The sequence below is a fragment of the Curcuma longa genome, chromosome 15 (genome assembly GCF_044706935.1).
Source record: "Curcuma longa cultivar G26 ecotype Majalengka, Jawa Barat chromosome 15, ITB_CL_G26_1.1, whole genome shotgun sequence".
Taxonomy (NCBI): domain Eukaryota; kingdom Viridiplantae; phylum Streptophyta; class Magnoliopsida; order Zingiberales; family Zingiberaceae; genus Curcuma; species Curcuma longa.
The window spans coordinates 6,822,091-6,831,531 of record NC_133875.1 but is presented as its reverse complement, the minus strand read 5'-3'; the positions used below and the strand labels follow the sequence as shown (position 1 = coordinate 6,831,531).

Below are 9,441 nucleotides of genomic sequence, written 5' to 3'. Positions count from 1 at the left end.
TAATAGTATTCAAGTATGGGGCGTTAAATATTTACTTTCAAAATGGAAATGGCTAAGTTTGCTTTCTGATCTAAATGTACTTGAATTTAATTAAGATAATTGAGTGCTAAAATCAATGGGGATGTAGCTCAGATGGTAGAGCGCTCGCTTAGCATGCGAGAGGTACGGGGATCGATACCCCGCATCTCCATTCATATTTTTTATTTTTATTTTTTTGCCAATGGGCCATTCCTCCCCCTCCTTTGTGGATCATTTTGTTCCTTCCTATTTAGCCTCTCCAATATCTCCTCGTGTAACATTGCATCACTATGCCCTGTCTCATCCTCCATTGGAGCCTCGAGTTGGAGATTTCAAAGCAGCATGTTGAGTGGCTGGCATCACCTTAGAACTGTCCTCAAGGCCGCTGTTCAATCAAGATTGAAGCAAGATTGATATTATTTTCTGGCGGTTGTCCCAAATTAGGATTGTCCTCAAGGGCAAGGTCGATATTCAATCAAGCTTGAAGCATAATCGGTCCTACTTTCTCATTCTCCCAAATTAGGTTTTCCTCGAAAGCTATTCTTTTGCAAAAGAGTCAGGCTTGATGGATATACTTTTTGTACTGTGCAAGTTGAGATCCATGGACTGTTGATAGATTGATTTGCATGAACGAATAATTATATATTATAAAAGTAATTAAACACTGTGATTTCTTATCGATCTTGTTCTTCACGTTTGTCGTCAAAAGAACGTTATAAATCGAACAACCCTTTATTATTTATGAATCAAATCCTTATCGACAATGAATATTCCTTCTCCGAAGAGATTTTCACAAGACACAACTTTCGAAAAAAATTCAACGGTCCTTTTTTGGAACTTGGGCGCACCCTTAAATAAAGAGAGAGTAGTGGGGTAAGTGTGACACGTGGGCAATTTTGATAACTACCCATATCCTCTACTATCAACATCTCTCACTCGTCCAAGTCAAGTCACAAAGACCAATAGAACATCCAATTGATACGTAAGAAAAAATGATTCGTGCAACAACAAATATTCTGGCGATTAACATTAAAAACTTGTTACACCTTACATAGCCATTTTTTAAATAAATTGGAGACATCAACATCTTACATTTATCCCAGATTAAATAATTTACATTAATATGAACACTTCTAATTTTCATAATGAGTATTATGTCAAGGGCATGTTCAATCTATCAATTAAATACAATTATTCATAATCATATTTTATGTACTTAACTAAAAAATATAATTGGTCGACCAGTGAATTAATGTCCAAGATGTAAATATATTTGAATCTTCTTTTTATTAACTAAAATTCATTCATTTTAATTAGTCATTTTCCTAGTCATGTTCCATGGACTAAATCATACATAGTTAATAGAATACATATTAAAGTAGCAGTCCCTGATTAAAACTTTAGGTTGACAGCTAAATAGTCACTTATGATAAAATCAAGATTAACTTATAATCTCAAAGGTCTCACATAGTAGAAAAGCAGAGATCCATTCTGCTATTACTTTTATTATCGTTATTGCATATGTAGCATGAATCAGATGCTATGATATTATTGTCTTTACTAATAAAGAACGCATATTATTCTCAAACATCGTACATATTTCAATCTAGATATTTCCAATGCCTAATCTTAAATTCAACTCATGAATTCTAATTTGGCTTCTTATAGGTCTAGTAAATGTTGAGTTCATTTACTCTGATCATTATTGATTCATAAATGATTTCAACTTGATACAACTATCAAGGTGATTCCAACTTACATGTGTGTTTTCATTTACAACTTCATTAATTGTCCAATAATTAATAATCTTACCTCTTTTAAAGCTAAGAAATAGAGATGATTATGTTGGGATCGGTGCGTTCGCTAGAGGGGGGTGAATAATGATTTTTTTCGATCTTGCCTGCGAAAATGTTAGAGGAAGCAAAATAAAACAAGAAAGAAAATTCCAATCGCTAACCCGTTTGATTTACTTGGTATCCACCTCAACGAGGTGACTAATCCAAGGATCCACACACACAGCTGACGATTCCACTATGAAGAATTCTCCTTCTCAAAGCAAGCTTCGAAGGCAGAGAAACTTTTACAAACGATTCCTTCCTCGTACAAGGTTTGTAATGAAGTTTTAGGAGGAAGAGAAAGAGTTTTTATAGTATCAGAGAGCTGTTAGAAAGATGAAAGAATCAAGAGTTAATGTCTTCGACGTTGACTGCTCTTTTTATAAAATTTTGTACATCAGTTGATTGCTCCTAAAGCCAGTCGACTGATGGACTTCAATAAATGTACTTAGGCGGTCAATAAATGTCTCAGTTAGGCGATGTGAGAGTATGACAAATACACACATCAATTGAGGAAGAGGGAAATCAAAAACGAAATCAAAAACATTTGGTTAGCAATGATAAAACATAATAAAATTTATTTAAATATAGATGAACATATAGTAGGGGATTGAGTCCAATGATGTAGGAGGATCCATATAGTTAATCCCACTTATTGGGATAAAGGTTTGGTTGTTGTTTAAATCAACCGTTAAGAAATTAAATTAAGCCCCAATATTAGACACATTAAATCTAAATTTATTATAAAAAATAAAAAAAATTTATATTTTGTACAATAGAATCATAATGATTACAAGAGTGACTTGTCAAAGTTTACATAGGCAAAGTAGGGAAAAATTATCAAGCAGAGATAGAGTGAGTTTGAGATAGTCAGTTTCAACTCAACACCTAAAAATAGAGAAGAATAAAATCTTGTCACATTGATATATAAAATGACAATAAGGATGAAATCAATAGTGACTTAGGTGTCATGTCATGTCTAAGATGCCTTCATTTCTATCATAAAAGCAGTTGACAAGTTATTTCTTTCTCTTTTCATTTCAATTCTTAATGGAGTGAACTAAATAATATGCATTGTCATTAATGTAGGATACAATATTAAACTTACTCGATAATAGAATTATGTAGTTAAAGGAAATATTATATTATTTTAAATACTTTTAGATATCACAAATTATTAAAAATGAAATAGAATTATTTTAACATATTTTAAAATTTTTTATTTGAATCTTATAATTCCTGGTTGAATATGATTCACGGTTCAATAATGTATCAAAATGACTCACGATATGAATCTTAATTTGAGAACCTAGTGCAGTAGCACATTGTATTGTCATTGTTGGTAAACATACATCCAACCAACTTGTTTTCCCAACTAATAAGATTCTCATTTAAGACTTTTAATAAGCTAGATACCATCTTCCCAAGATTAGGAAGACTCTGGCGACCAACACATTTATAAATGTACAGAGGAAGCTTAGAGGGCTCAACCATGAATAGTTGAAGGTGGTGCAAATGGTCTACCAATTTTGAGATTCATACTCCATTTTAATCACCTTTCTTGCTTGCTTGTGAATCTTAAATGGAAACAATGTTACCAATATATATGGCAATTTAAAAATTTAGCGAGTTTAGTAATTGTTGACGAATTCAGAAGGAAATGAAAGTACATTAAGTACAAAGGAACGTAGTATATATGGAGCAACAGCAATTTACCAATATCTTTTGCAAGAATCATAAGTAAATATGGCAATAGTAAGTGAACGATTAAAGATAGAGAATGAGTAGATGTTATAAGACACATTTAGAGGCACTTAAATCAAGGATCAAGTAGAAGAGCAGTGGAATGCATCATAAATGCAATATAAGTGCTTTGAAGAGATAAGTCAATCTTGAATGTGGATATATGTGGATATGTCGCAATCTAAAACTATAGAAGATGAGTGTACTCAATATGAACTAGGATAGTGGACCTAGATCTCAAGGGGATTGTAGCAATGAACCATCTTGAGTGACTATTTTGACTGAGCCATGTGCAGTTTCTAAAGGATATTGTGTCCACTGGTATGATCTCCATGGCTTCTCTGGTGACCTCTGCTATCACAAAACCATCTTGATGATGAGTGATTGAAGCAAATTTGTCTACTTGAGGGATCAAATGATGTTATAGATATAGTAGATGTCCTCAACATCCCCATATAAATATTGATAGGGGGAAATTGAGATGCCTCCTAAGATGTGAGCCATCGCTGGCTCTAGTACAGGTCAGATTGTGTGACAAAATATAATGGTAAGGAGCTTTTCGAAATGATCCTGTATAACCTTAATATCCGTATATTTGATGCGATTAAGAAGATATTTCTAAGATTAGCAACAATGACTTGGAATCAGCCGATATGTGTGGTTGTCTGTGTTAGACTGCCACAGCTGAAAGAGACTGCTGATTGCATAGTAGGTCGAGAGATATGACCCTTGTACTAATCCTTATCTTTGTCTAGGTATCTAATAACAAGATAAGTAGCAACTATGCTTATAAGATTGAGATTAATGGATTACCAGGAGGCAAGCAACTAAGTGTCAATCCACTCCCATGAGGTTCTTGCAGGCTTAGGAATTTTGGCTACTGTGGGCGGAGAGGTGTGTTCCAGTTGATCTTGGCTCATGAACTAGATTTGGATTCCAGTGACCATGGAACATAGCTCTCTATTCAACTTTTTTCGTAGTAATATTTATGGAGCCAAAAAGCTAGGAGCACTAGTAGCGGGAGGAAATCGTGAAGTGGTCGTGGAAAGTAACATCATTTGGGATTGAAGATATCCAAAACATAAGTGAAGATTACAACTTTTGCAGAAGAAGAATTGCTATATATAATTCTACATTGTGTATTGAATGAAAACAGGTGTTCTTCATAATGATTGAAAAAGATGTGGAATTTGAATAAACAGGATGGCCTTCAGTCAACTCTGTTTTGCTTAGTGATGGTTTGACGACTGTTTGCATAGGCTTTGTAAATTGTTTTGTGTGGTGGCTTGTTAACTAGGCATGAAATGGAAATCCTCAAGTCTTGAGGTGAGGTAGTGCATGCGTTAACTATGATATTGCTAATTGGAAAGATGTTAAAGAGTTGTCTTTACCTAAGTAGTCCCTCTACCTATGTCTTAAAATTATATCTTGTTGCTTGTACTGAATGGTATTACAACTAGGTCCCTAGTACTTACAATTAGGTCCCTAACAATAATGTTAATAACAATGTTTTAGAAGGTATGGTTCGAATGCATAGATGATACTGGCTTTCAATGTCACTAACATCATTTTTACGAATGTTGAAAGGAAAGAAAAGAATCTGAGAGAATGGAAGGAGTGGTATCATGGAAGGAAGGGAGAGACAGAAAATATTGATATTTTTTATTGTGGAAAAGTCCTCTGCCCATTTCACCCCAAGTAATGATTTTTTTCTTGGATTCACTGTAAGTGGATACCTTCTCTCGGAAACCAACAAAATCATCACAAGTAAACAAGGCCCAAGTGTTCTCTTATCTTCCTTACCATAGAGTTTCTTGCAGGTTGCCCCTTGAGTCTCCTCCATTCCTTATCCTATTTTAATTTCTCTCTAATCTTGTTTTCAATTATAATATGTTGCATATTTTCTAGTGTTACTGCCTCACTCTTGCCTCTTTCTTAATTGTGTTTCCTTTTGTTCTCACCAACATCGTTTGAGATTGAATATCTCATGCTTCTTTCTACCTCACTTCCCTTGTACCTCTGTATTTTCTCCCTTTCTTCCCACTACAATAACTCTTGCATAATTCATTCTGTCTTTGTCCTTTTGTTTTAGAGGTCCGTCAAGAGATAGAATCATGGAATGATTATACTTGTCAACTTGCTCTTGAATCTGTGTTTTCATTCTGCTTTTATTTTAAGAACATTACTGTTACATGAAAAGAAAGAAAGACAATTAAAATTAATAACTTTTAAAGATATACATGCCTTGCTTTTGCTGGACAAGCCATAGACTAGCACATAATTCCTCAGATAATAGCACGCTTGAAGCTTCAAGCTTATGTTTCGATGTTGTGTTGTACCCTTTCAGGTGTGGTTTGAGCATGGTTATCAAGTGTTGTTCTTACGTTTATGTTTCTTATTTACAAGCTTTTCTTTTAACTGATTCTCAGACCTCAGACTGATGAAGAAAAGGTGCTGAAAGTAGAAATTGATAATCTGAAGGCATTGACTAAAGAAGCTGAGTTAGGCATTAATAGTAAGGTTGTAAAACTATCTTCTGAAGAACTTTCTAGGCTCCACGAAGAGATAGCCAACAAGGAAAGCGATCTTGAACTTCTAGCATGTCAGTTGGATGATAAGGTTCGGTTTGGCCAAAAGGTCACAGCAAATTCTAGACCAGGATCTGCAGCTGGAAGGAGTGATACATCATCTACGAGACCACCATCTCGGTCTGGCATGTCTGAAAGTTCTAAGAGTGTTGAGTTTGTCGATGCACCACAGTCAAGAAGTGGGACAGAGGATGCTCTGAGAAATCCAATGAATGATAGGCGAGGGCTTCACGGCCGGAGAGATAGAGGGTTCTTTGACAGCAGGAATGGGAACAGGTGCATCATATATCCCTTTGATTGTTTTTTCTTGCTCTTTTGGATGGTATTGTTCTTTACCTCTTTGGGACCTCTTTGGGAAATCATGTCTTAGTGGCTGTTTGTTGCTCCGTTTCACAACCATTTATGATTCTTGGGTTAAATTATTATTATTGATTAGTTTTACCACATTTTGTTATCTTCATGAAATTATCTTCCTTTTCTGTTGATGATTTAGGTTTTAAAGTATACCTAATGCTTTAGGGTTTGCCATTCAATAAATTATGCTTTAGGGTTTGCCATTCAATAAATTTAATTTAAGTTAGTGGATTTGTTTCTTTGGTTAACTTTTGAAGTTTTGAGTTATTGATTTAGCTTGAGATTGGAAGTGTAAAACATGAATACAGAGTTCATTTTTTGAGTTGGCCAATTTTGATGGTTTAGTCTTAATTAGTGTTTGTCATACTAAATCAAATTGGATTAGGAGTTATTTGGTTTCCTCCAAAATTGGAAGTAGCTTTAGCATTCAGGAATTGTTTGATTTCTTCAAGATTTGGAAGTGTGGCTTTGGCAGTAAAAAATTGCAGTTAGTAGAATAATTATTTTGCAAATGTTTGGTTTATTGCTATCTAAGCTGCAATTTTATATATAATTAAGCCGTACAAACTGCACTTGTTATTTCATTATCATCCATGTTTATCCCAACTATTTTGGGTTAATTATATGAATCTAATGTCTCCATTTATTTCTTATTGAAAATAATATCACTAGTGATATTCAAATTTGTTAATTTTTTTTTGTATTACGTAATGTTTTATTTGATGATTTGTAAGTAATTGCATTTTGTGATTGCCACCTGCAAGTGATATTTAAACAAATTTTTTGAAAAATGAAAATGTTCGATATGTCATCATAGATATAGACTTAACAGATTATTTGATACCAATCCATTTCTTTGTATATATGTAGAAATAGAAAATTATCAGATATCTCAAATAGTTTTGGTTAGAGTCTAGCACTATTAGTGCATGATTTTATATTTTTTATCATAAAATATAAAGAAAATAAAGAATTAGATTATATTTCTTTGACTAGGTTTAAAGATACAAAATCAACATGGTGTTATAACTTTGTAAAATTGATATAGACAAAAAAAGTCTGATAATAAGTTTGCTTTTTAATTTCATAGACATAAGAATTTCTAGTTAAAAAAACATTACCTTGCTTATTTTCGAACAAGTGTTTATATTCTTGTATAAAATTGAACTTCTAGAGCTTGTTGTAGTGAAGTATTGGAATATTTTGATCATCTTTACAGAAGTATTATTGCATTGGTCGTCATTACTACAATTGCAACAAGGGTAGGGTGTTTGTAAGCAACCAATCAAACAACATTGCTGCAATTTCATTAGCACAATTTGCACTTGCCTTGATTAATTCTTTAGGCATTACTTATTCCAAGCACCAAACTTGCCCTTTCTAGGTTTCCTCCCATGTTCTCTGGCTTGTAGACTGATAAAGTAGTTTTCTGCTGCAAATACTTATCCTTTGACTAGCTGTGAAACTTAAATGTTCTAAGAAAACCTCTTGTTAGAGCTGGAATGTGATTTTGGGCTATCGTTAATTTTAAACTTGTCGATGCAACTACAATTACTGAGAACATAAAAGTGCTAGTTTTTTAATTGGTTCAATTGTCTTTGATTTCAAAGAGAATATATTTTCACTCCTACAAACTGTAATTTTTTAAACAAGTCACGTTTACTTTTTTATCAGATGGATTACTCTTACAACTTATTTCTTCGTGATCGGTTTTTGACTGTTTCATTTTCATTCTTTCTCAGATTGTTTTCTGTTTTTTTTTTTTTTTTTTTTCCAGGTCCAGTGCTAGGGAGGGTTGGTGAAGTGATGTTGTGTGTCAATTCATTGGCTTCAGACAGCAGAAACCAGCAACGGTGTCAATTCATTAACCCTTCCAGCTTGTTTCATTTTTGGCCTGCAGTTGGTGATGAGACTTGAATGGCGATGGGGACTTTTTCATCGCCTAATTTATTGCTGCATTTGTGCGGTGCAAACTTTTATTTTTCAATCATGCCGAGGCAAAACATGTCCTATTTTTACCAACTGTTGGATCTCTTCATCATCATTTTACTTTGTTTCTATAAAACTGCAACTGGTCCTCATGAACATGAGTTAAACACTTGTCTTGCATGCTGTCGTGTAAGGATGTTTTGTTTTATACATTTGTAGTTAAGATTATGGACGAATTTAAACAAAAATAGTTGCATTTGTTAAAAAGATGTGAATCTCTGAGAAACATATGGGAAGGGCTGATTTGCATGTTTGATGAACGTAATATTGGTTTGCATGGAAGCCTGTGTCTGTTACGATATAATCAAGTACATTGTAGTACGTATGGTTTGGCAATTGTAATTGCAGCTAGAAATTTCTAATAGTTTGGAATGATCATTAGGATATTTAATCATTGACACTCATGCAAATTTTTGTTGGAAAACATCTATTTCTGATAAAACTTTCTCAAATCTATTGCTGCACAAAATGTTAAATTTCCATACGAACCGATTTCTAACAATAATCGACTACTAACTTGGTTTATATTATGACGAGTTATTTGGGTAATTGGGTCTCAACTAGTAAGATTGGCTGGCCTTATTGATTTATGTCTATAATTTTTTTAATAATTTTAATACATTAATCAATTAACGCATTTACACTTTCTAACTGCATTATTCAAACTCTTTCTGTAATTAAAAATATTTTCTCACTTTTTTTAGATTAAATATATTTATTTCAAATGACTTAAGAGTATTAAAGTATGGGGCGTTAAATATTTACTTTCAAAATGGCTAGGTGCGTTTTCAGATCTAAATGTACTTGAATTTAAATAGGATAATTGAGAGCTAAAATCAATGGGGATGTAGCTCAGATGGTAGAGCGCTCGCTTAGCATGCGAGAGGTACGGGGATCGATACCCCGCATCTCCA

General features: G+C 33.6%; 1 protein-coding gene and 2 non-coding genes across 3 annotated transcripts; all 3 read left to right on the top strand.

Moving 5' to 3' along the window:
* The first annotated feature begins 117 nt into the window (after window positions 1-117).
* On the top strand, window positions 118-190 carry TRNAA-AGC (transfer RNA alanine (anticodon AGC)). Its single transcript has one exon. It is a non-coding gene; the product is annotated as a tRNA-Ala (tRNA).
* Window positions 191-5,836: 5,646 nt separating this feature from the next.
* Window positions 5,837-8,742, top strand: LOC141845930 (eukaryotic translation initiation factor 4B2-like). Its single transcript, XM_074733927.1, has 3 exons — window positions 5,837-5,943; window positions 6,026-6,460; window positions 8,316-8,742. Exons 1-3 carry the CDS (start codon window positions 5,837-5,839, stop codon window positions 8,338-8,340), a joined length of 567 nt encoding a protein of 188 aa, XP_074590028.1. The 3' UTR covers window positions 8,341-8,742.
* Window positions 8,743-9,368: 626 nt separating this feature from the next.
* On the top strand, window positions 9,369-9,441 carry TRNAA-AGC (transfer RNA alanine (anticodon AGC)). Its single transcript has one exon. It is a non-coding gene; the product is annotated as a tRNA-Ala (tRNA).

Excerpts from the sequence above, each read along its gene's own strand:
- LOC141845930 (XM_074733927.1), top strand. The coding sequence starts at position 5,837 with ATGCCTTGCTTTTGCTGGACAAGCCATAGACTAGCACATAATTCCTCA. Across the intron at positions 5,944-6,025 it reads GTTGTGTTGTACCCTTTCAG|ACCTCAGACTGATGAAGAAA; the intron begins GTGTGGTTTGAG and ends ACTGATTCTCAG. Across the intron at positions 6,461-8,315 it reads GACAGCAGGAATGGGAACAG|GTCCAGTGCTAGGGAGGGTT; the intron begins GTGCATCATATA and ends TTTTTTTTCCAG.